The sequence below is a fragment of the Zalophus californianus genome, chromosome 13 (genome assembly GCF_009762305.2).
Source record: "Zalophus californianus isolate mZalCal1 chromosome 13, mZalCal1.pri.v2, whole genome shotgun sequence".
Classification (NCBI taxonomy): domain Eukaryota; kingdom Metazoa; phylum Chordata; class Mammalia; order Carnivora; family Otariidae; genus Zalophus; species Zalophus californianus.
The window spans coordinates 20,737,660-20,763,291 of NC_045607.1; the positions used below are offsets into that span (position 1 = coordinate 20,737,660).

Sequence of the window (25,632 nt, forward strand, 5' to 3'; positions counted from 1 at the left end):
CTAAAGATATTATTTCGTATTTAGATCTAAAATTTTAATCCATATGGAATTTGGTGTATGATACGAAGTAGCTCAGTTCTAACTTAGTTCTTTTCCCATTGGTTAGTTCCTTATTGAGTAAAATCATCCTCTCAGTTGAATTGAAACACTTAACAGAGATTAACAGAGACTGATTTTTAGGATTCTTTGACTTTGATGTAAAATAAAGCAAAGGTGATGCTCTTGAAAAAATTTTCTAGCATAGGCTTTATTTTTCGTAATTTTGTTTTATTTCTTCCTGGAAAAGCTGTAAGTAGATTTAATATTTTAAGGGTAGGATTTCTGGGGCCTCTTGTTATAGGATTGATTTTTAGCTGGTTCTGGAAATTAAATTTTAATAAGGTAATACTGTTAATAAAATTTGTAAGTGCTACTTATTCATTGTAGAATGATTTAAATTGCAAAGAAAGAAAAATATATTTAGCAAAAAGTGCATTTTTCTTTATATATTATTGCTTTGTAACCTGATTTTTCAACTTAGTATCATGAATATTTATGTTAATACCAATATGAATAACATAAATAATACAATTAACATAAGTAAATAAAGCAAAGCATTATTTCCTTTAAAGGCAACTCAGTGTTCAATTTAGAGCTGCAGCGATAAAAAACTGGCATGCTTTTCCAGAAGTGCATAATGCGTTTTGGAGAATATCGGGGGCAAGGGGAAGTTCTAAAGTAAAAGAATGTCAAAGAGATTTCCGCCTTTGAACTGTAGGATAGCAAGTAAACTGTATGTTGTGCCCCAAGTTTTTCTTTTCCTTGTATGAATTGGGAAGATGTTTAGTAACTTTGTTTAGAATTATAGTAGAGACCAACATTGCTTTGACTTTTATGAAAAGAAAGAATGGGGAAAAACACTCTAAAACCGCATTATCCAAAAAACATGGTAATGAGGCGCAGTGAATCTTGCTCTGTCTCATTTTCAGTGAGTACCTTGAGGTGTGTGGAGATGATTTGGCAGAAGAGAAGAGGCTGCACTATTGCTTGGGTTTCCTTGCAAGAGACCCCCGCTTCTCTGGGAACAGACTAGGTCAGGTTTAAGGTAGCTGCTGGTTTGGAAAATGATACATTCTGGAGAGCAGTCACTTTAGCTGCTTCAGTCAATAAAACATCAACAACTTGGAACGTTCAAGGAAATTACATATACTTAATTATTTGATATGATTTACAGGGAGAAGGGATCTCCCCACAGCCCACACCCTAAACTCTTGCCTTTCCTTCCTCTTCTTTGCCTAAAAACACTGACTGTAAGCAGGTTTAGGGTGGACAGTCAGCCTCGGTCTCCAGCTAAGGACCCACATACATAGTCACCAAAATGCCCTTTCCTGTTTCAGGATGTGAACGCTCTGCGCGGAGCTGCACAGCCTGCGGCAGCTCCGTCCCTGCAGCCCTCTCTTCAGCCAGCGCATCCAGCGCTACCGCAGATGGCCGCACAAGGTAAGGGGCCTCTCCAGCTCTGCAGATTACCAGAGTTATCATCTGGGTTCCTTAAGTTATCGGGCTGCAGTGTATTAGTACTGAGACTGGACTAGAGTGTAAAACTTGTCAGTTTGTCCCTGGGTAGGGCATTTTCCACCCTGGAGATGGATTTGGTCTGCGTGCTTTGTCTCCTGCCATGTGGCATTGCCAGGTTCAGAAGCATGCTCTCAGCTAATGAGACACTTCCCTGTGTGCAATTGTGCACTTGTCAGCGGATGGGACCGTAGGTCTGAATCCCATGTGCCCGAGAACCCCAGGTTCCTTCTGCTAGTCTGCTCCTGAGACTCCAGTAGAGTTGGTTTCGGGAGAGCAGGTGAGGAGAGTGGTCAGGTCTGAAGCATGTTGCAATATGTAAGATTCTAGTCCAGACTTTTACCAAGAAACCAGAGTGGATGACAGTGAAAACTTCTTGCTTTATTGTAGCACCTCAGCCATCTGTTTCTGGCCTCCAAGCGCCCTCTCCTGCCTTAATGCAAGTTGCCTCTCTCGACTCGCACTCCGCTGTGTCTGGAAATGCCCAGTCTTTTCAGGTAATGACGTTTTTAAACCATATCAGTCATAGGCGGTAATTTATTAGGTTCTTGTCAGTCTCTCTCCTCCCTCCTGCACACTTTGTGCAGTAGCAGTTCCCCACATCAGAATTTGTCATTTTCCCCCTTCCTGAACCACCACCACCATCTCATCTTTAAACCAGACCGAGGATTACCTCCTTTACAGGTTGTTGTAAAGCCGAAAGGTAAGAACAGGCAGAGCGCCAGGTACAAGGCCTGGCACATAGTAAAGGCCCAGTCAGTGTTTGTTTCCTTTCCTTTGCACACAGGTCACCTGCAGGGGGTAAATGCAAGTCCTCTGTTCTTGTCCACTAGCTCGATAGGCTAAGGTTCTGCTCTGTACGTAGCAGAATGCTTGTAGCTTGAGGGTATATGGAAACAAGGCCTGGCACATAGTAAAGGCCCAGTCAGTGTTTGTTTCCCTTCCTTTGCACACAGGTCGCCTGCAGGGGGTAAATGCAAGTCCTCTGTTCTTGTCCACTAGCTCGATAGGCTAAGGTTCTGCTCTGTACGTAGCAGAATGCTTGTAGCTTGAGGGTATATGGAAAATACAGCCAACTCTGCTTCTAGTTATCCTCCAAAAAGAAAGTAGGTTTTTTCTGTTTTCACAGAAGGTAGTGGCAGCAACCTGCCTCTGCTGTTTGCCGGGGTAGTGGGCTCTTTCTTCTGTCCGACACACTGGGTGCATGAACATACTCCCAGTGATAGGAGGGCTTCACTTCCTTGGTGATTCTTAATGGAAGGGTGGCAGTGATGGTGAGCGGGCTGTGCCCCATTGGGACAGGGTGTATTCGAATTTAAAAAAGTCCCACCTTGCCCTCTCCTTACTCCCTAGTGGACAATTCTATCTTATAGACTAAGCTGTGTTTTTTTTTTAATAATGGATGGGTAGTTTATCTGTCCCTGGAAATGAACTGGATTTCCTTAACTCAAGGAAGAACAACAATCATCATTTAAAAGAAAGCTGCTGTTTATTGAGCATTTACTGTCTGCTGTGCACTTAATTTACCAGCTGTGAGGAACTTTACCTATATATCACTTCATCTAGTCCACACAACAGCCGTGAGTGGTGTTACTCTTTTCATCTTATAGTTGAGGTGACCAAGATTCAGGGGAAAATGAGAGCTCTTGATCACAAGAGCATCAGAATCTTGCAGGGGAGAGATATCCTTTGGAGACTCATGGATTTACTTTGGGATCTCAATGAACACCTGTCCTTTGATCCCAATGGAAACTCAGCCGAGTGTCTTTATTTATTTATTTTTAAAGATTTTATGTATGTATTTTTGCACGCATGCATACACGAGAGAGAGAGAGAGAGCACGTGTGCGCGCTCATGTGCACACTTGTGGGCGGTGGGGGGGCAGGGGCAGAGGGAGAAGCAGACTTCCCACTGAGCAGAGAGCCTGTATCAGGACTCCGTCCCAGGACCCTGGGATCATGACCTGATCCAAAGGCAGACACTTAACTGACTGAGCCACCCAGGCGCCCTCAGCTGAGTCTCTTTAGATTTACAATTTCTTAGACCATCAGTAGGCCTAACAGCTGGAAACTGAATTCCTACTTAATTAAATCATAGTGGCAGAGGACTGGGGAGCAACCTGAGACAGCCTTCCCTCACTTTCTGGGTAGGACTTCAGTGATCGGGCACCTGTGTCTCTGGATGACACAGAATTCTGCTGCAGTGCCTACCCCGTACCAAATAGATCTCATCTGTCTCCAGCTTTTTTTTTTTTCCTTTAAATTTTTTTATTGTTATGTTATCATCTGTCTCCAGCTTTAATAAATTTGCATCTCCTTCCAGCTTAATCTCTTTATTCCATCAAAGACAGATTAAGCAGAAAAGAGAGCCGTGAATATAACTTGGCATTTTCTCAGCCCTATGCAGGTATGCAAGCCTACGCTTATCCCCACACATCAGCCGTCACCTCCCAGCTGCAGCCTGCCCGGCCCCTGTACCCCGCTCCGCTCTCTCAGTCTCCCCATTTTCAAGGTAGGCCGTGGGCCCTCAGTGTCTCGTCTTCCACTCTTGCTCTGCTCTCCTTCCTCCCACCCCCTTTCCATTTTCACTCCAACAGATCTCTGCTTTTTTTTTTTAACAGCTTTGTTGAGGTGAAATTTATGTATCATATAGTTCACTCACTTTAAGTGTGTAATTTAAGGATTTTTTCAGTAAGTTTACAAAATTGTGCAACCTTCACCGCAATCCAATTTTGGAATGTTTACATCTTCCCCCAAAACCACTTCATGCCTACTTTCTGTTTTGTTTCTTGCATTTTCTCCTGTCAGCCCTTTTCCATTGCTCTGTCAGTGTGGCTCTGTAGCGTTTCTAGAAAACAATGAGAGTGAAATGTTGGGGGAAATTGGGAGAACGCATGGTAACTGGGTGTTCAGTATAAGTTACTGTTCTCCATCATTAACACCCCCCACCCCTAGGAAACTGTTGTTAACAGTTACTTGGGTAACTTTTCAGATATCTTTCATGCATGTACCAGTGCATAAAAAGCACATTGATATAAAAAACGAAACAAATTGTAATTTTATATTAAAAAACAAAACAAAATAAAATGTAAATAGCTGGCATGCTATTCTACCTTCTTATTCTGCAGCTTATCTTTGGCATTAGGATAGTGGTAGGAAGGACCCAGTATATCCTACAGCATAATTTATGGTCCCGGGTTGGTAAGGGTTTCATGGTTGCTACCTTTGTCTGGAAACCCTGCCACTTGTCTATCTGGGAAACCATCAAATTTATCATCTCTGTGAAGCCTTCCCTAATTGTGACTGTCACTTCTTCCTCTCCTCCCACAGACATAACTGTGTATATGTGTCACCAAAGAGTTAATCTTGCTTTTCTTTGTGGTCCTTTTGTACTTTGTACATGGTCCATTTTTTGCACTTAAACACTCTGTCGTAATGATCTGTTTACATGTGAGTCTCCCCACCAGACTGTGAGCTCACCAAGGGCGGGAACCGGGTTTCATTTGTTCTGAATCCCTGGTGCCTGGTACAATACCTGGCATGCAGTTGGATGAGTGGAGAAGCAATCTGAGCTGTTAGTGCTATGGCGGACCAAAATGGGCATTCTTGTGCTCTGGACCAGACCATACCCCTTGATGCATTTTGCAGGAGCAGAGCTTACTTACTGTTAGCTTTGGCACCCTTTTGCCTCTATGTCCTCTATGTCTTCTCCAGACAGTGTGAATCACCTACAGCATTTCCTACTATTTTGGGATGTTCCTCTGCTCTAGTTTCATAAGGTTCTTTTCGGCTTATGTCTGTTTAGGATCCGGTGACATGGCTTCATTTCTCATGACTGAAGCCCGGCAACATAACACTGAAATTCGAATGGCTGTCAGCAAAGTGGCTGATAAAATGGATCATCTAATGACGAAGGTGAGTGAGTCAGGGTTGGGGCTGTGTTGAAAGTGGGGGAGTGAACGGGGTACAAGCAGGGAGCAACCAGGGCTATAGGTAAACTCTTCCTTGGTTTCCTGTATTCCTAGTAGTTAGTAGTTATTTCCCTAGAAGGTTAGTTTTTAGTTTGGAATCCAGTTGGCAGAAGAAAATTCTAGCTTATGTTAGAGATTGTCTCAGAAAATTGTTAGGCCCGTCCAAAAAGTGGTCAGATCTTGGGTAAATTATATTTCTCCATTTAAAAATTTCTCTCAAAGTCTTTCTGTCCCCACATTTGTAGGTTGAAGAGTTACAGAAGCACAGTGCTGGCAATTCCCTGCTGCCTCCCAGCATGGCGCTTACAATGGAGACAAGCATGATTATGAGCAACATCCAACGTATTATTCAGGTGAGGGGCATCGAGAAGAGAACACAGCCTGGAGGTCTTGCCTCCTTCTCCAGAATGTGCTACTCTCTAAAACCTCTGCTGCACAGAGAGCATGTGATCAGTGCTACACTGAGTTGGGAAATTCTGGAAAATCTATTACGGCCTAATTTGGTCCAAGTGACTTATCAGTATAGAGTCACAAGGAAACATTTCTTTTGGACCATATTTTAGAATTTTGCCTCATTTAATGGCCATTTTTTTCTTTTAAGATTTATTTATTTATTTGAGAGAGCAAGAATGAGAGAAAGAGAGTACATGAGAGGGGGGAGGGTTAGAGGGAGAAGCAGGCTCCTTGCCGAGCGGGGAGCCCGATGCGGGACTCGATCCCGGGACTCCAGGATCATGACCTGGCCATTTCTATGTTTAATCTATTGGGCATAGTGATTTGTATCCATCAGGTATGATTTGATGTTTTAAATATTATATCGATGTGGACATAAATTCTGGTTTTTTATCTCAAAATTTGTAACAGTATCACCTATCAGTTCAAGTTGATTCCTTTATATCTGGCACTTTTCTTCTAAAAACTTAAGTTATACATTGTATATTTTGAATTTAGGAAAACGAAAGATTGAAGCAAGAGATCCTTGAAAAGAGCAGTCGGATAGAAGAACAGAATGACAAGATTAGTGAACTAATTGAACGAAATCAGAGGTAATGACAGGTATGGGGCACTGGCTAGGATGGACAAAGGGTTTCATTTGTAAATGCCCAAGTTAGATAAACATGTTTTTTTAGGGTAGTTTATGCGTACTGCTGCTATTTCTGTTTCCTGCCTGTCATGTGAATTATTGTTTGTTTTCTGAGAGGCATTCCGATAGAAAGAGCGCAGTAGGCTGTGATGTCAGGCAGACCTATGTTTGAATCCCAGCTCTGCTCCTCTTTTGTTGTGTGGCTGTGGGTATTTACTCCTCCTGGCCCTCCTTTCTTCATCTGCAAAAGTGGCGTTAATACTTAGAACACTCTTAGAAAATACTGTCAACTCTTCTGTCTACTATGTGGGTTATTTCATCAACCAGAACTTCAGTGATTTCCATATAAAACCCAAACGTTGTGTAATTTTTCTAGATCCTTCTAAAGATTTTGGCCGGGGGGAGGGGGCATTGTGTGGTCAGGGTAACGTGTTATAGCAAATAGCATTTCACTTAGCAAATCATTCTTCCATGGTTCTCTCTTCTAGTGTCTCTTGTCTCCCACACGGGGGGGGGGGGTTGGTGGGGGAGCTGGGGGGAGAAGTGCTTTCTTTTCTTCTCCCCTCTCCTCTTTCATCCTTTATTCCCCCTCACAACACATGCTTCCAGTTCCTTTTTTCTTCATTATGTAAAGCAATTCACTTCTGGCCCCGGTTCCTACCTCCAAACTTGATTACTGCAGATCTAAGGAAAACAAAATGCTTTCAGATTATTTTTTCGAAGGTATAGAGCAATGTTGTGAGGACTGAATGTGCGTTGGTTGTGTCTGGTATAGATTTGGTGCTTGATAAATGTCTTTTCCCCTATTTCACAGGTATGTTGAGCAGAGTAACCTGATGATGGAGAAGAGGAATAACTCACTTCAAACAGCCACAGAAAACACACAGGCAAGAGTATTGCATGCTGAACAAGAGAAGGTAAAGTAACTAGGGAGAGAAAAGCCCATTAGGATGTGTAGAGCTAAGGAGTGCTTCTGTGTACGTACTTATCAATCTGCTTTTCAGCAAAAACTTTTGCCATCATTGGGAACAGAACTAGAAAGCTTCTAACAGATTTTACTATATCCACCATCCAGACTTCTGTGTTTTTTTTTTTTTTTAATAAAGATTTTATTTACTTGCCAGAGAGAGAGAGAGAGAGAGCATGAGAGTACAAGCAGGGGGAGTGGAAGGCAGAGGGAGAAGCAGGCTCCCTGCTGATCAGGGAACCCGATGCGGGACTCGATCCCAGGCCCCTGGTATCATGACCTGAGCTGAAGGCAGACACTTAACCAACTGAGCCACCCAGGCATCCCTAGCCTTCTATTTTAAAGTACTCTTTGCAATGAGTTGACTCAAAAACTATTAGTTTTTCTTAGTAATTTGGTTAAGGTGAGGATTACATTGTTTATTAGCAAATGAAATTTATTCTCTTGACCCAATCAACAGAAAATTCCTTTTATGCCATATAACAAACACTTTAGTGAAATTTAAGATTGTCTAGCGTAGTCCTCCATCTGCATCTGCCAGAGCATTTTAGAGTACTGCTGTCTGGCTTCGGTCCGTTCAGAATGAGGCATTTCTACCAGTTCCTGTGAGTAGCTGTAAGGAAGACCCTAGTGGGTCTTGGGCTGGGCTAGGCTGATGCTGATGCTCACTCCTCCCATTGCTGCCCCAGTGACACCGTTTATCTGGAGTGGAGTCCTTCTGGTTTGGGCTACTGCTCCTTAGCTGGAGATCTTGGCCCAGCCATCTGCTGTTATCTCACAGGTTTTAAGAAATAGTTTATATTTTGTATTTGGATTTTTCCTGAACATTGGAAGGTGAGTGGAATGCACTTTATAACCCATGGAGTTTACTCCCTTTCTCACAGGCCAGTAATGCTGAGGATTCCTTACTTAGGTCTCATGCTATTATTATTGTCTGTGTTCTCTTAGTCATAGTGTCCCAGGAGGAAAGAGCTCCGACCCCTTATCCTCCGATGAGCAGTGCCTTGCCCTGCATAGCCCCGACCCAACATGACCCCGATCCTTTCTCACTGCTACTTTCTACCATCCCTCGTTTGTTGAGGCTGACCCCTCCGGCCTGGATCAAGGTCAGCAGCCTGGGACGCTGCCGTCACTGAACAGCACTGGAGTCACTTCACTCTCCATTAACCATATTTTTTACTATTTCTCCTTCCTCTACTTTTATTTTCTCACTCTCATTTACTTTTTTTTTTTTTTTTAATCCTTAGGCCTGGCAGGGACACCCAAATACATTGTTTGGTTGAGCTGTTAGACCGGTTATTCGGGTCTAGCATGATTACTAGACCTTGTTCTAGATCAGTGGTTCCCACACACTAGTCTGGCTGCCTCAAGATCACTTGATGTGCCTTATTAAAAAATACATATTCTTAAACTTCACCTTGAGATTCTAATTCAGCATCATGTAGCAAAGGGCTGAATCTGAACTTTTCAAAAGCTCCTTTAGATTCTGACGCACAGCCGGCTAGGAGTCATTGCTCTTTATTAGTGGTTTCTTTTGCCTCAATCCTGTGGATGTGGCAGCTGGGTGCCTTTGTTTTTAGGAACTTCCCCATGTGATTCTCGTGTTGAGCATCAGTGGGGGGAGTGTGTGTGTGTGCCACTAAAATTTTATTTACAAAAACAGGCAGCAGGCCAATTTGGCCTGTGGGTCAAAGTTTGCCAACCACATGAGTTAGCTTATTAGTCCACCCACATGATTCTTTTTTTTTTTTTTAAGATTTTTTATTTATTTTAGAGCGCATGTGCGAGCTGGGGAAAGGACAGAAGGAGAAGGAGAGACTCTCAAGCAGACTCCGCGCTGAGTGCAGAGCCTAGCTCGGGGCTGGACCTCATGACCCTGAGACTATGACTACTGAGCCGAAATCAGGAGTCAGACGCTCAACCGACTGAGTCACCCAGGAGCCCCATACTGATAAACAAAAATGGTTGGCACCATGCCTGGCACCTGGTAGATGCTCTGTGACAGCAGAACGTGCAGTAATGACAACAACAGTGAGAACAGCTCTGATCTCTTCAGTCCCCACCAGGTTCTAGGCACCATGCTTCCCACATATCTGTCTGAGAGCATCTTCTGGGCTGAGTAGCGCTGTGCTTGATGAGTTGGGTACCAGGTATCACACACCTCGCTTGGCTGCTTTGATTTCAGTGAAACTTTTCAAGGCTTGACCCTTCCTGCTTTCCTTTCGCTCCGCTTCTTTCTTACTTGATAGTCGTCCCTATGAGGGCTGTCCTCCTAAAGGGAGATCATCAAGGTCTTTTGATCCCTGGAGGCAGCTCTCTGCCTTCAAACGCAGCTCAGAGAGTTTTGGCTGAGAGCTCAGTGGACATTTGGTGAGTGGAATTCGTTATTTTTCTCTCTGACGGGGTTAGTATTTCCACATAAAACCCTGGACTGACAGAAGAGCTGTTGGAGGTCACCTGGGTTGACCTTCCTGTTTTACAGAGGGCAAGCTGCGGCCCAGGGAGGGGCAGCAGCTCGCGCAGGGCCTCACTGCCAGTCAGCTCTGTCCTTTTCCTTTTGTCAAATTGCCATTTTGTTTTGGAACCGTTTTCCTGCTTCTCACTTGAATGCTCCTTTTTACTTGTTTTTCTAAACTCTTGGTTCTCCCTGCCTTTGCTTTCCTTTCCTGTTTACTCGTCCCTTCGCTCTTTTCTCTGTGCACACAGGTGTGTTTGGGTGAGAGTATTACTTGTCATGCTTCTAATAGGCCTTTCCACGTAAGGCCCTGAGATAAATAGAGCTTTTGAGTGACCTTTCACTCTGCTTGTCCTTTCGGGAGAGAGGGACCAGCCATCCCACTGCCTCCCCTCCAGTGACCTTCAGCCCTTCCCGTGGTGTTAGCTGCTGCGAGGCCTTTGTGAGGGGCCCTGGCTCTGATATTTGTGAACTCTGGAGCTGCAGACAGACACGAAGCTCTCTGGGTGCTGTGGGAGCTCAGGCCCCGTTAGGCCATGTGCGTCAGGACAGTGACTAAAACTTTTATTCTCTTTGGGGCAGATGAAAACCCCTCTTCTATCTGGAACTTCTAGCTGCCGTTGTCCTCTGTGTTTAACAGGTAAAATCCTAAGGCTACTGAATAGCAAAAGTAAGTATCTTAGAGCGCACTTGAAAGGTCTCATACTGTTAAAAAACTACTCAGACACTTCCTGAAGCAGTAAGGAGGACTTTATTCAAGGCTATTGCAGTAGGAGAGAAAGATTGGGCTCCACTCCAAATACAATAAGGGCAGATGGGGGATTCGTAGCTAAGGAGCGGAGTGAGGGGTCGGTGCTGGAAAATTACTCAGAGAAGACCTCACGGGTGGGAGGGATTCTTGCTAAACTGACCTAGTAGCATTCTTGCTAATGACTGGCCAAGGACTGGGGTACCAGAGGTCGAGGATGAAGAACTTGTTCAGATATCAGGGGGAGGGGTGCTCTCTAAACGGACGTAGCAGGATTCTTGCTAAATCTAGCCCGGGCAGGCCACAGATAGGATGTGAGGCCAAGGTCAGGGGCTCAGAGGAGCCTGACTAAAGTTTGGTCAAAGAGAGTCTTTGCCGGTGGACTCTCAGATACTCATTCATAACCTGTTTCCTTTTATCTTATATACACTTTTTTTTAAAGATTTTATTTATTTATTTGACAGATAGAGCCAGAGAGCACAGGTGGAGGGAAGGGCAGAGGCAGAGAGAGAGGGAGAGAGAGAAGCAGGCTCCCCGCTGAGCAGGGGAGCCCCGAAGCGGGGCTCGACCCCAGGTCCCTGGGATCATGACCTGAGCCAAAGGCAGACGCTTACCCATCTGAGCCACCCAGGCGCCCCTTTTATATACACTTTTAATTTGCTTTATTTCCTTCTTGTTTAGCAGAGCCAAAATACTAGATTTTAAATGGAAGCTAGCAAACCAGTAAAGGCTTTGAAACACTTAAATCTGCAGGGGCATAGGGAATAGCCTAAGAAGGGACAAGTGACAGTAAGAAAGGAGACAACTGTAAAGGCACATCAGGTACAATAGCATAAGAGGAGTAATGGGAGAAGCAGCATAACAGCGTAGAAGAGACGGTCCAGCCCCATAAATACTTGGCTATCCAAAAGTCAAGACTGTTCACCAGAAGAGCAACTGTTCACTGCCTTTCTTATCATCTCATTTCTCCTCATTTGTACGGGAGCCCATCAGTTCAGGTGACAAGGATGTGGTATTTGTCACTTGTTTACCGTTCGTTTTATTGATCATCCTCTTAATCATCACCCTTAACCACACAGAGTATCATTAGAGGGTTCTCCAGGGAGTCATTGTGGTTTCATCAGATGTTACTTGAGAGCATAGAGCTTCTGTGAGGCCAGGTCAGGGCACCATTTGCAGTACGTGGAGCACGCAGAAAACTGATGTGTGGCCGTGTTTTGTTAGCTCTGTTCTTCCAAGAACCCCCAGAGCAGTCACTCTCAGGTAGCTGAGCTTTCCATCATACTTCCACGGGTAGTCAGGACCATTAGGGAGAAACTACAGACTCAGACGTTGATTGCTGTTGAAGGCATTCAATTTAATTTTAAAATATCCTTTTATGAAGAAAAATACATGTGTATCCTAGAAAAGGTAGAAAATGGCAGGAATACCATTTCTCATGTATCAGATTGGTAACATTGAACAGGGGACTGTGGCTCTGTCACAGCACCATTCTTGATAGCTGCATATGGGATACGTGTATCATAATTTGCTTAAGCCCGTTTTCCAGCATTTTATTTTTCCATTCTTTTGCACCTGTAAACAATCTGCATCGAATATCTTGTAGCAAAATTTTTGTTAAGTTTGCCCAGTGCTTCCTAAGGACAGATTTCCCTGCTTCCTAAGGACAGATTTCTGCAAAGGAATTCCTGGGTCAGAGACTTGGCACGTATTGAAGGCTTGATTTTGGCTTAATGCAGGTTGAGGGTGCCTTAGCTCCCTTCCTACCAGTTCAGTCAGCATAGAGTGTGTGAGGCTGGGTCATCACTTGGAGACAAGGGACACCCATGTTTGAAGTGGCGTCATACTTTGTTACTGTTCAGGCCAAGGTGACAGAAGAGTTAGCAGCTGCCACCGCTCAAGTCTCTCGTCTGCAGCTGAAAGTGACTGCTCACCAAAAGAAAGAAACAGAGCTGCAGATGGAGCTGACAGGAAGCTTAAAGGAGACAGACCTCCTTAGGGGCCAGCTCGCCAAACTGCAGGCAGAGTTCTCAGGTACGTCCTTGGAGGGGCTGGGACGTTCACCATTTAAACCTAAGGAATTAAACTGAGAGGCACCTGGGTGGCTCATTCAGTAGAGCATGTGACTCTTGATCTCAGGGTTATGAGTTCAGGCCCAACGTTGAGGGGTAGAATTTACTTAATTAAAAAAAAAAAAGACCAGGGCGCCTGGGTGGCTCAGTTGGTTAAGCGTCTGCCTTCAGCTCAGGTCATGATCCTGGAGTCCTGGGATTAAGCTCCATGTCGGCTCTGCTCAGGAGGGCATCTGCTTCTCCCTCTGCCCTCCCCTACCCCCTGCTCGTGCCTGCTCTCACACTTTCTGTCTCTCTCTCTCAAATAAATAAATAAAAATTAAAAAACAGTTAAACTCTGTCCTTCCTTCAAATCCATTTGGCTTGGAGCCCTTGAAGTTTTTGAAGGTCTGAGGCAAAAATGAAAGTAGACTGGTATAAACCTACACCATTGCTTAACATAAAGGACTACTAAAGAACTGACTGTTCATCTGAAGTTGATTAGTGACCACTTTCCCACTTTGCTTGGCAAGTGTTGTCCTCAGTGTCTTTGGTACTTGTGTTTGGCTCATGGGCCTGGAAGAGTTTAATGTCTTCCTCTAACTCATGACTCAGTGGAAGTTTAAGAAAGAAGTACTTCCTGAGGCGGCTGCCTCCTTCCTAGAGGGTGGATTCCAACCCTTCAGCCTGGCACTCGAGGCCCCTCCAGCTTGGCTTACTTCCTCTTCTGTTGCTCAGTTCATCTCGGCTCTGGACATACTAGCCAGCCTGCTGCAGCTTCAGCCCATCCTGTGGTTCTCGTCTTGCTTTTTATCCATGCTCTTCTCTGGACTTGGTGTGTCTACTGTCACCAATATTTGCCTCCAATTCTCCAAAATCTCTTTCAGAAACTTTCCTGTTTTTTTTCTAGAACGTTTGATCTCCTTTAGAATCCTTTATCTCTGAGTACATTATTATGACCATTATCAGAGTTAACCTCAAATCAGCAGTATTTATGTGTCTGTATTCCCTTCTAGAATACAAGCCTCTGGAGGCCAAGGATGGTGTCTTGCTCATCTTTTGCAAAGTCCTTTTTTTCCAAGTTAGCATTAGTTCAGTACCTGGCATAAAGGTGCTGCTCAAGACACAGGGACTCGAATAGAAGAGTTGTGAAGACCAGCATGTTGATGCATGCACTTTGGTGTGTAGAAACAAATGTGGAAGGCACAGATGGGACCAGGGGGCGGGGTGTAGCTGGGGCAGCAGCAGAATTGGGAAGAAGCTAAGTTTGCTTGCCTGAAAAGAGCTAAAAACACTGATGTAAGTCGGTAGAGTGATACCTTGAGGATAAACCCCTTCCCTTTTAGAGCATCACCTGGGTTCACCTGAGGGATAGGCTTAGATTCAAATGCTGTACAGGTATCTTTTTGCTTCTCTGGTGCCCTATACCTCAAAAGCACCATAAGGGTCTCAGAAGTTTTCTGTACAAACTTCATTTTAATGCGTTACTTTTTTTTTTTTCTCAGATTTCATTTATTTGACACAGAGACACAGCAAGATAGGGAACACAAGCAGGGGGAGTGGGAGAGGGAGAAGCAGGCTTCCCGCAGAGCAGGGAGCCCGATGCGGGTCTCTGTCGCAGGACCCTGGGACCATGACCTGAGACGCTTAACGACTGAGCCACCCAGGCGCCCCAGTGTGTTACATTTTTAAGAAATATTGAGTAGCTTTATTTGAGCTTTTTTTTTTTTTTTTGGTGTTTTAAAAGGAAACTCTTGGTAGAATGTCCCAGCTACCAAGAAGGATGGGAGTATTTTACCAAGGCGGTGAGACAGGGCCTGGACTAACGCTAAATAAAGATCTGTTCAGTGTGTTGAGGCAGTGGCCGAAATGGGATTGTGGCAGTGATACATTTTGAAAGTGGCTTTGGACGGCTTAAAACGTTTCTTTTTCATTTTGTGTGTGGAGAAGGGGACAACACACATACAGACACGAACATGGGTTGGTAGGGGAGTTGGTTCATGACCTCATCAGCCTTTCTCTGGTCAGGGAGGTGGTACTGAAGGGAGTGAGGGGAAGGCGTGTACGTGGTCGAGTCAGGAGACCGCAGGGTGCAGCCTGGGAGGAGCGGCCAGGATGCCAGGTGCCCCTGCAGCTCTCGTTCTGCAACCAGTCTCTCTGCTGTTTTATCCCAGAGCTCCAGGAAACCTCAGAGCAAGCTCAGTCCAAATTCAAAAATGAAAAGCAAAGCCGGAGACAACTAGAGCTCAAGGTGATATCCCTGGAGGACGAGCTGGCTGATCTTCGAGATGAGAAGGAATCTCTGGAAAAGGTAGATTCTACACCCAGAGTTTCTCTGTTGGACCCAAGTGGCCAGGATTAGCTGTTGAATAAACATTTTTGCTTTCCTTTTAAAAATTACAGTAGCAGGTGCTCATTGTAACAAATACAAATAATACAGAAAAGTATGAAATAAAAAATAAAATTTATCTTTTTTCCTCTCTAATCTCAAGCATTAGAGATAACAACTATAAATAATGTATGATTATCCATGCAATTTGTTCTTTGTATAAAACATATGTACACACATACTTGTGCATACATGTATGTATACTGATCATTCTATGATAGGATAGTGTTTAATGCTTTTTCTTTTTTTTTCATCATGGACATTGTACTAATAAGAATGAGAACTTTCTGGGATGCCTGGCTGGCTCAGTTGGTAAAGCGTGTGACTCTTGATCTCGGGGTTGTGAGTTCAAATCCCACGTTGGGTGTACAGATTGCTTAAAACTAAAATCTTAAAAAAAAAAAAAGTGAAAACTTTCTCATTCCTTTTAACTACAGCATAGTAGTCTAGTGTATTGTGAGGTTATATCATAACTTACTTAACTATTTACCTACTGATGGGTATTTATATTTCTGTTTTTTCACAATTTCAAGCATTGCTGCTGTGGACATCCTTGTACTATATAACTATTTTTTGCAAATTCATTTGAGCATTTCCATAAAATGAATTGCATGAATTAGAATTGCTAGATCACTTTTTAAGGTCTTTTGTCCTCTTTCCTATCGTAATATTAGTTTGATTTATAAACATTACTGAGGGTATTAATCCTTTGTCACTCATAGATGTTACAAATATCACTTAGTATTTATAGTATCTTTTGTCGTGTTAAAATTTTAAGGTCAGCCTAAACTATCCCCATAGAACAAAGTGGGAATATTTCTGTCTTTCTGTTCTGGAATAGTTTAAATATGAAAAGAGCAAACTTTCTGAGATTTCTAGAAAACTCTCTAGTAAAGCTTTGGTGGCCTAGTGCCTTTTTAGGGGATAAATCTTGGTCTACATTTTCAGTTTCTTCTATGACTTTGTCAGGGTTTTTTTTTTAAACCTAATTCCTTCTGATTTGGGGGGACTGTTTTCAGTTTTTCATTGTAAGAGAAAGCAGTACAGTGACCATCCATGTACCACAGTCTTTGTGAACATGATTTATTGCTTCCTTAAGATAAATGATAATTTGTACAATTTCTGGATGTATTTTGAACATCCTTTCACAGTACTGCTAAATTGCCATCCAAAGAGAGAACACTCATTTATTTTCCTACTAGCAGGTATGAAAATGTCCACTTCCCTGTGCCCTTACCACTGTTAAGATGTTCCCTATCTCTTAATAGAGTGGTAGATAAAGAACTTCTTTTCCTTCTTGTCACAATTTTTGTCACTCAGTATCCAAGAATATTAAATATAGAAGAAAAATTAAACATTGAATTGTTTCCAGGAAGACCCAGGTCAAAAACTACCACCACTGTCACCATCTTCTGCATTTATCCTCTGTGAAACAGCTAGAGCTGATGATGGTTCTCTTATTCCCAAGAACCTCTCTGAAAGGAAAAAGAAGTCCGCTCAAGAGCGCTGTCAGGCTGAGGAGGAGATCGATGAAATCCGCAAGTCCTACCAGGAGGAATTGGACAAGCTTCGGCAGCTCTTGAAAAAGGCTCGGGTGTCCACAGACCAAGCAGCTGCAGAGCAGGTAACAGGAAACTGAAGCATTTTGGAAATGCGTCTTCAGGCCTGTTACCGTCCTTGAAGAGAAGGGATTTATTTAGGTAATCAGGCAGGGAGACCAGGGACAGTGACAGGACACACCTGGGTCTCTAGTTCATTTGACAGAGACTTTCTTCCTCGTAAGTTCATAAATTCATATTTGTGTGTCGACTGTTGAGTGAATTGGTGCCCTCAGTTTAGTCTCCTCTGGGGATTTTGACAAAACTGTTTCGTCTGAACCTGTGAAGTTTAGGGCCCAGACTCCGAAAAGATTACAGTATGGCTCTATCCTCTAGCGACCTGTCTAAACAGTCACCCATTTCTCTGGTTGGAGTAGCTTTTAGAATCCTGACCACCAATGACATCTACGTATCTATATTAAAAAAGTACATTTACTTTCAAAGTAATCAAGATCTTTCAAATAGTTGTGTCCCTATTAAATCTAGGCTGTTAGCTTATTCTTTTTGCCTTAGGAAAGATGGGCTTCCCTAGATGCGACTGTGCCCCCTGCCCCCATATGGTGATCGTGTTCTCTTGGCAGCTGTCTCTGGTGCAGGCTGAGCTGCAGACCCAGTGGGAAGCAAAGTGTGAGCAGCTGCTGGCCTCCGCCAGGGGTGAGCACCAACAGCAGTACCAGGAGGTTTGTGCGCAGAGAGATGCCAACCAGCAGAAGCTGCTCCACCTTCAGGAAAAGGTAGGCGTTTCCCCAGGCGAGACAGCTTAGGCGGCCCAGTTAATTTGAGGCAAACGGGTTGGGTCTTCTAAATCCTTCTGAACCTAAAAGGTGTTAATAGCTTGAAAGCCAAAACACACTTGTTCAGCTCTCCAATTTATCGGTAATCTTTCACATACTGATTTCGGGAAGACAGGTCTGTGACCTAGAAAAGGAAAAAGCGACACTAGTGTTCCAGAACGTATTTAATTCCGTTATTTGATCATTTATGAAGCAAATATTTATTGAGTGCCAGTGATAGTCCAGATACTGTGTTAGGGAAAGGACTGCCCTTAAGCATCTTACAGTCCAGAAAGGGAGCAGGAGAGAAACAAAGATAAGCATGAAGTGTCGTGAGACCCAAAAGAGGAAGTGCCTGAGGGAGCAGAGCCAAGAAGGACCAGTAGTGTTGATGAGGTGAAGTGAGGTGCCCAAGGCAGCAGAATGCCCCGGGCAGAGGCATGGAGGTGGGGTGGGGCCTGCATCTGGTGGGTCACTGGCATGAAAGTGACAGAGATGGAAGATGGTTTAGGGTTATGGTATGACAGCCTCCCTATCTGGAGGTGATTTTCTTTCCTTACAGTATCTAGTTAAAAATCTTTGACTCAGAGATGATGAAGGCAGTCTTACAGGTGCTTCTAATGGCCGGTTTTCATATGTCTGTGTCATTGGACTTATATCCCCCCTTTTTCCATCATGCTCTTGAACCTGATAAGGAATAAGGCAAGTGACCTTGGTGGGGAAGAGGAGGTGAAGTTGAGACTGAGGGATGAGGAAAAAGAATGCCCTGAGTCGGCAGGCCTGGGGTGTGTGGGGGCGTATGGACACCAGCAGACCTACTTGAGGTTAACACTGGATGCTTAGGATGGTTCTCGACCTCCCGGTGTCCTGACTTTCACCTGGCAGTCCAGGCTCCCAAGGCCACAGCCCCAGTCTGTTGTTTTGCAGTGTCTAGCCCTCCAGGCCCAAGTCACGGCCCTGACAGAGCAAAATGAACAGCACGCCCAGGACCTGGAGACCAAGCCCCACGTGTCTGGAGTTGCGGCTGCTGCCGCTGACCCCTCAGAAAAGGTGAGTGGGCATTTCGAAGACACATCCCAGGTCATATCAAGGGACTGAATGTGCCTATCAGGCCTTCAGGAAGAATGTGGCCAATTTGTTGTGTTGGCAGCTTTTCTTCTGACTTTAGTGATACACCACTTGACTGGCTTCAGTAAAAATGAACTCTTTGGAGCCTATCACTTTGGTGAGAAACCCCAGAGGGCCCTGTCCTGGGGTTTTGACAGATAAGGGAAATGTCTCTAAATCAGCACAATGAGGAGCCTGCCCAGCATCTGCTAGCACCAGTCCTCATAGCCCGCGGCAGCTCGCATGGTGGCCTCAGCACGAGGAGGCATTGATAAACATGGGCCGCAGCTTGCCAGTCCTTGATAACTCTTCCAAAGAATGCTGTTCCTTATTTAATTTTGCCCTCTCCACAGTGACAGCCTTCGGCCTCTCAGTTCAGGACCAGCTGTGGCGCGTACTACGGTACCCAGAGGGCTTCCTTTCAGCCCTCCCAACCCCTCTCTGGCATTTACCTGCATCACTTAAATCACTTGATTTTGGCAGCATAGATTTTGTTTTGCTCACCTCGCGTCTTCACGCAGGTCAAGAAGATCATGAACCAGGTGTTCCAGTCGTTGCGGGGAGAGTTTGAGCTGGAGGAATCTTATGGCGGCAGGGCCGTTCTGGGGACCATCATGAACACCATCAAGGTAGGGCCGGCCGGTGACTTTTGCACTGAAGTGGGAATCTTGTGGCTTAAGGGCCTTTTGAGGGATCATAAATCTAAAAGGTATTCAAGACTGTTCCTCAAGAACCAGGAAAAGTGGCATGATTTTTATCTGGAAAGATGAGGGCAGCCTCGGGCTAGAGGAAGAAGCTGGCATTCGACCTGCACGAGCAGCTGTGCTGTCAGGGAGCGAAGAAGTAGGAGTGTCTGCTGTTTTCCTGTCAGTGAGCATCTCCTCCTCTTGGCTTTTGAACAGATGGTGACTCTTCAGCTGTTAAATCAGCCCGAGCAAGACAAGGGACAGAGCAGCAATGAAGAAGAGGAGGAGGAAGAGGACGAAGAGAAGCCCCAGACACCCTCCTGGGAGCGCTCGGTCTCGGCCAGTTCTGGGCCGCCCCCAGCGCCCCTGGGTAGGGAGTCGCAGCACTCCCCCGTGGTGTCAGCGGAGCAGGCAGTCCAGGAGGCTGTCCCCCTGCCCCCTCAGGCCCTCTCTGCTCCCCAGGATGAGGTACAGGGAAGGGAAGGGGAGCCCGCAGAAGCAGAGGCGCGCTCAGAGATAAAAGGTGATTCTCTCGCACCCGAACTGGCTTGTGTCCCCTCCCGGCGACCTCTGGGGCCCCCAACTTCAATTCCCCCTGAGCCTCCGGGCCCTGTGCTTGTGGACTCTGAGTGCGAGGAGACGCTTGCTGCTAGCCCATTGGAAAATGCCTACGTCGGGGAGCCAGAAGGCTCCACAAGACTATCCCTGACTTCACATTCCATGAAAGAGGACCCACTAGCCTTGGGGCCTGAAAGTCTAGGAGAAGAGCCTCAGCCTCCAGAGCTCAAGAAAGATGAGAATGTCCCTAACTCCACTGCTCCCTTTAAGGAGCTAGAAAACACAGAGGCAAGTTCACTAACTGTCGGAGCAGCAAGTGGGTCCAGCCACTCTTCTCAGCATGCCAGGTACGTCTTCCTGAGCAGTTTCCAGGACAAGGCAGCTGTATGTGGAGGTTGTGGCTGGTGTTTCCAGGGCTGGTAACTCATCCTCAGAGAAGGACTGTCTGATTCACTTACTCACTCATGTATTTGTTCAATAATGCCTACTATGTAAGAGGCTCTGTGGTCAGCACTGCAGTAGGTGGTAGGCAAGGCAGATTTGGTTCTTGAGTTAAGGAGCTTGCAGTCTAGTGGGGAAGACAAACAAATATTTATGTATTATAAAAGTATGCTTTAAAAAAGTGCTTAAAAAAAGAAATTCTCTATTCGTATAATAGAAAATAAAGGGGGAGTTACTCTACTTTAAAGATAGAATGGTTAGGGAAGGATTCTTAGAAGGTAATGTTTAAACTGGTACCTAAAGGATGGAAAGGAGCCTTCAATGCCAAGATTGGGAGGAAGAGATTGTAGAAAGCAGGCACAGCACATGCAAAGGCCCTGTGGTAGGAGAGGACACGAAAGTCAAGGAACTAAGGAGGGCACAGTAAGTAGGAGAATGGTGTTAATCTGAGATTGGAGAATGAAGTAGGGACAAGGCACGTGAGATTTTCTGTCACTCTTAGAAGTTTGGATTTTAGCTACCGTGAAAAGCTATTAAAGGGATTTAAGCAAAAAAGTGACATGGCCTTGATGTATTAGTTTATGAAGATCATTCTGGCTGTAGGTCATGGAGGGAGTCAAGAGTGCTAGAGGCCAGTTTAGAGGCGGGAGGAATCCCTGGGCGATTAGCACAGCTGTTGGATTCTTTCTCCAGAGCTTGTGGGCCCTGTGGCCTAGAACAGGAACAGAAATAACACCATTTTCTTTTTTTTTTTTTTTAAGATTTTATTTATTTATTTGACAGAAAGAGAGGACAGAAGTAGGCTCCCCGCTGAGCAGGGAGCCCAATGCGGGGCTCAATCCCAGGACCCTGGGACCATGACCTGAGCCGAAGGCAGCCGCTAAACCGACTGAGCCACCCAGGCGCCCCAACAACACCATTTTCTATGACTTGATTTTCTTGATTTTTCCTTCAGTCTCTCAGGGGATGAAGAAGATGAACTATTTAAAGGGGCAACTCTGAAAGTTTCAAGGCCCAAAGCACAGCCTGAGGAGGAGGATGAAGATGAGGTGGTAAGGAAATCCCAGGCACTGCCCAGTCCTCACACCACCACCCAGGGGCCCTTCCCCACTGGCTTTGAGAAGAGGAGTGGAGTCTGTGGGTGGCCCACGCCCTGGGCTCCGTGTGCAGCGCCCTGTGGGAGCAGGCGTAGGGCTGGGAGGGGGCAGCTCTGTAAGCACAGTGGGGATGGGCAGATACCACTTCATTCCTGAAAAAGGATCACGATCTGTGTCCATGCAGGAATGATTTCTACTTTCAGTGAAGGAAGTTGGACTGCTTAGTCCTGCATTAGAATGCTAAGGCCTCAGGTTCCCTCAGATCTGGTCAGAGATTATGTCTCTTTTATAATCAGAAGGGACTTTGAAGTTCTTGTCTTGTATCCTTATTCATAGACAAACTGAGGCTCAGAAAGATGATTTACCTACAGCCACAGAGGGAGCTAGTGGCAGAGCTAGGACCGAAACCCCAGGCTTCTTCTAAGACTGCCTGTTTCTGGGCCTTTCCGCGTCCTCAGCCTGCTTTCCAAGCTACTGCCTTGTTTTGTCCTCACGACACCCCGTACCGATAGCATGACCCCGCTCTCCAAAGCTCCAAAGTGATGGCCGGAGGGCGGCTTGCTCACAGAGCCTGGATCAGAGCCCCGATCCTCGCGTCTGTTGTCCCCACGTGTGGAGTTAGGCTGTCCCTAGGACATCTGACTGCTCTGACGGGAATGTCACCAGAGTGAAACGTGGGTGGAGAACACAGATCAGCTTCAAGCTCAGCCTGTCCCAAGGACAGAACTGTGAGGTGATTGGGGGCACATTTTTCTCCCCTCATGTGTCAGCCAGAGTGGGTTTTGCTTTTGCCAAAACCTTGGGGAAATGGCTGTGGCCGAGCGAGAAGCCGGCTTGCGTGTACCGACGCCCTCGCCTCCTGCCTGCGCTCCTCTGCGGGGAGGGGCACCATCTCCTCCCGTTGGCCTTTCTTCCCAAGAAGTAAGTTTTCATTCAGGAGTTCTGAATATGAATTCTGCGCTTAGAAATAAAAACAAAAAGCCAATCGAGTATCCCAGGTGGCTGCCCTAAATATAGTTGGAATGTTCAGTTAGCAGTATATTATTGGTATTAATATGAATACTACCAAGTTAATTTCTGTTTCTGGGATACTCTGAAAACTTCACAGACATTCTCATTTAACACTCTATTGACCCAGTGAAGATTTTATCCTGTTTTATAGGAGAGAGGACTGAGGCTCAGCAAGATTAAGTACTATGCTCAAGGTTATAATGCTGGTGAATGCAGAGCCAGAACTGTAGCTGGAATAAAACAGAAGCACCGAGCCACCCTTTAATTCACTGCTGTCAGAGTTTAAAGATCATTTAGTTGAGGCCCAGAGAGAGGTACAAGGTCCGTACCAGGGACCCCTGACCGCATCATGCTGCCTTCTGTTTGGCCAGACCCTGGGCCAGAGTAGCTCAGAACGGGAAGCTCCGTGTGTGCCTTTCTCCAGCGTCAATCCCTGCTACCCCTGCGGGACCTGTTCCCACCAATCTAGAAGAAAAAGGCCAGGAGCTCAAGTCAAGAAAAGTGGGGGAGGGTTTCCTCCGTGGCCTGTTAATCTCCCTTTTCCTACTACCTGGGTGGAGGGAGCGAGGGAAGGGCCAGTGCGCTCAGAGGTGTTGGGGGCTGTGGCCCTGTGCTCCTGGGCTTTCATCATCTCTTGGATTCGCCACTGGCTAATGTGGCCAAGCCTCTGAACTCAGCCCTCTTACATGGTGGGGGCACGTCCAGAACCAGACAGGCCACCATAGGCCACGACGTTTCTTCAGATGGAGCTGTATTCTTCCCAGCCTCCCTTCTTGCATCTTCTCTCTCCCCTCAGGGCTGCTCTGCTTCTCTCTTTCTTCCTCCCACTTGCATCTCTCCCCCATCGACCCTTCTTTTCCCACACGAAATGTGTAAGTCACTGCATGAGAAGAAACCTGTCAAATCAATACATGTGTTTCACAAATAAATGACAAAATTAGCCAGTGTTGGTCTTCTTGTCTGTGTGTTGGAAGACTGCCTCCCTTCTCTGCTTGTTTCAGCTTTATCTGGAAGCCCAGCAAACTTATCTGGAAGCTGGCCGCAGGCTTAGTCCTTTCAGTAAAACCCTAACCAACACCCTCCTTCCCAACCTGGAGCCGGGGAACAGGTGTCGGTTCGCTACACCTCACACAGGCGGGAGGGCTGTCTAGTGCAGGGCCAGGTGAGGACTGACTGCTCTTTCCTGTTTTGTCAGAGCATGAAGGGACGGCCGCCCCCAGCACCCCTTTTTGGAGATGATGATGATGATGATGACATTGACTGGCTGGGATGAAGACCCAGGAAACTGGTGCGAAGGTCTTCTCTACCGACCCTTCCCTAAGCATGATTTTGCACAGCCAGCCCTGTGTCTAGACAAGCCGCAGGGTGAGGTGAAGGTGAGCATTCTGAGGACAGCAGTGCGCATACCTGAGTTAGCCAACTTCTGAGCGCCCCGCCCGGCTGGTCCGAGAGGAGTGTGAGCCTGTCTTCACAGTGTTGGGGTCCCGCCTCAGAGTTCCCTTGGGAGGAAGGGCTGGTGGGTTGCCTACAGCCAGTCACCTACAAGAATCCTGCCCTCTTCCAAGCTTTTTATTCTCTTCAGTAACTCAGACTGATCTGCCTCCCGATGCTCAATTGTGCACCAGCAACGGGACCTGTCGTCTCGGGGAAGGTCTTCCCGGTGGAACCTAGGGTGGACTACACAGTCCAAACCCTGGTTCAGTTAACAGCCTTGCCTGCAGTCCTGGGACATGTATCTTTTCTCTGCCTTAAATCTGATACAAGAGGTCAATGAATATTTGAAATTAACAAAACTAAAATAAATGTCTGCAATGAAACCTGTCTCAAGCTTTTGGGGAGAAATGGAATTTGGCTCTAAGGGTGGCTGTGCTCCTCTCTGGGACTCTCAGGGTAGGAGTTGGAACAGACCAGGGTTGGTTCACATGCACGAAAGCACTGTGATATACTCCCTTTGCACCTAACCCTGGAACTCAGGCTTTCAAGAAAGTCACCACTCTGCTGTCCCAGCTCATCCTAGCCACATCCTAGCTTGGGGCACATGGTTATCTGAGAACTGGTCATACTGTTCGCTTGCTCTGGCACATTTGATCCTACACCCTAGGAAGCCCTGCATAGAAGGTGGGAGGGTCCCTACCTTGCATTGTTGGGCATCGTGGCACCTGACTGATTCTTCAGTTTGAGAGCAGCTTCCATTCCCTCTGGACTCAGGGCCAGGACGAATGCAGAGAAGAGTAGTGAGAAAATATCTGTGGTCATTTTATTTATTTCAGGATTTTCCAAAGACCATGCAACCAGTCTTGAAAAAGAATAATTTTAATAAAAGTGTTCTCTGGTTTAAAATGTTTATAAGAGCGGGTCCTGAATTCCGGTGGCCTGACCCCATCCTTTGTGAAGACAGATCCTTTGTGAGCCTGTGTGCCGTAAATAGGGCTGGGAGGCAGTAAGAGCCACTGTTTACTAAACTTTGTTGTTGAGCACTTTACACAGACTGTCTCATCTCCAGCAGCCCTTTGCATAAGACACTTAACCCATTTTATAGAGAGACCAAGGCTTAGAGAGTTAAATTAACTTGCCCAAGATTACACAGCTAGGAAGCAGGAGAACGAGAATTCAAATCCTGGCCAGCCTATTTGTCCACCATGTGGCATCCATCACTGGGCTGGGGGAAGAGGGACAGTGGTGCTTGTCAAAATCCAGGCTCCTGGGCCTCAGGCCGGATCTCCTGAAAGAGAATCTCAGCCCTGTTGGGGTAAAACACACAGCATGGGCTTTTCAGCCCCCACTGTCTGCGTTCACAGCCTCGTGGCACTGGGTGCCGTGTGGCCTTGGCCAGTTACCCTGTGAGCCTCATGCTCATCTGCGCTGATGAACAGACTCGGGGCAGGCTGCCTGGTGCTGCAGCCCAGCTCTGCCGCTCCTGAGCTGGGTGACTTTATTTAACTTCTCTATGCCTCAGCTTCCTTTTGTCTAAAACAAGGACAAAGAGTTTGTACCTGGTTGTGAGGGTTAAATAAGTTCATATTGTGAAGTGCTTAGAACACCGCCTGGCACATAAAAAGCACGAGATAGGTGTTAAATTTAAAAAAAAACTTCGGGTAGAAAAAGTACCACCTTTTGTGACTTGGCCGTGAAGAATGTTGAAA

The 25,632-nt window shown here is 45.8% G+C and overlaps 1 protein-coding gene across 2 annotated transcripts in view; it reads left to right on the forward strand.

The window, feature by feature from the left end:
• FKBP15 (FKBP prolyl isomerase 15) overlaps positions 1-24,587 on the forward strand; it is a 58,049-nt gene extending 33,462 nt beyond the window's left edge. The window contains exons 13-29 of one of the 2 annotated variants that reach the window (XR_003523628.2): positions 1,377-1,479; positions 1,945-2,051; positions 3,951-4,065; positions 5,359-5,468; positions 5,770-5,877; positions 6,476-6,570; positions 7,423-7,525; positions 12,641-12,812; positions 15,004-15,140; positions 16,687-16,842; positions 17,398-17,550; positions 18,517-18,639; positions 19,218-19,325; positions 19,599-20,287; positions 21,337-21,433; positions 23,685-23,865; positions 24,072-24,327. Coding sequence is in view for 1 of the 2 variants with exons in the window: in XM_027615069.1 (XP_027470870.1) it covers positions 1,377-1,479; positions 1,945-2,051; positions 3,951-4,065; positions 5,359-5,468; positions 5,770-5,877; positions 6,476-6,570; positions 7,423-7,525; positions 12,641-12,812; positions 15,004-15,140; positions 16,687-16,842; positions 17,398-17,550; positions 18,517-18,639; positions 19,218-19,325; positions 19,599-20,287; positions 21,337-21,433; positions 23,685-23,762 (2,454 nt within the window). In the remaining variant the exon portion in view is untranslated. Of the gene's footprint in view, positions 1-1,376; positions 1,480-1,944; positions 2,052-3,950; positions 4,066-5,358; positions 5,469-5,769; positions 5,878-6,475; positions 6,571-7,422; positions 7,526-12,640; positions 12,813-15,003; positions 15,141-16,686; positions 16,843-17,397; positions 17,551-18,516; positions 18,640-19,217; positions 19,326-19,598; positions 20,288-21,336; positions 21,434-23,684 lie in introns of both variants that reach the window. The other variant, XM_027615069.1, reaches the window with a different exon arrangement.
• The last annotated feature ends 1,045 nt before the right edge of the window (positions 24,588-25,632 follow it).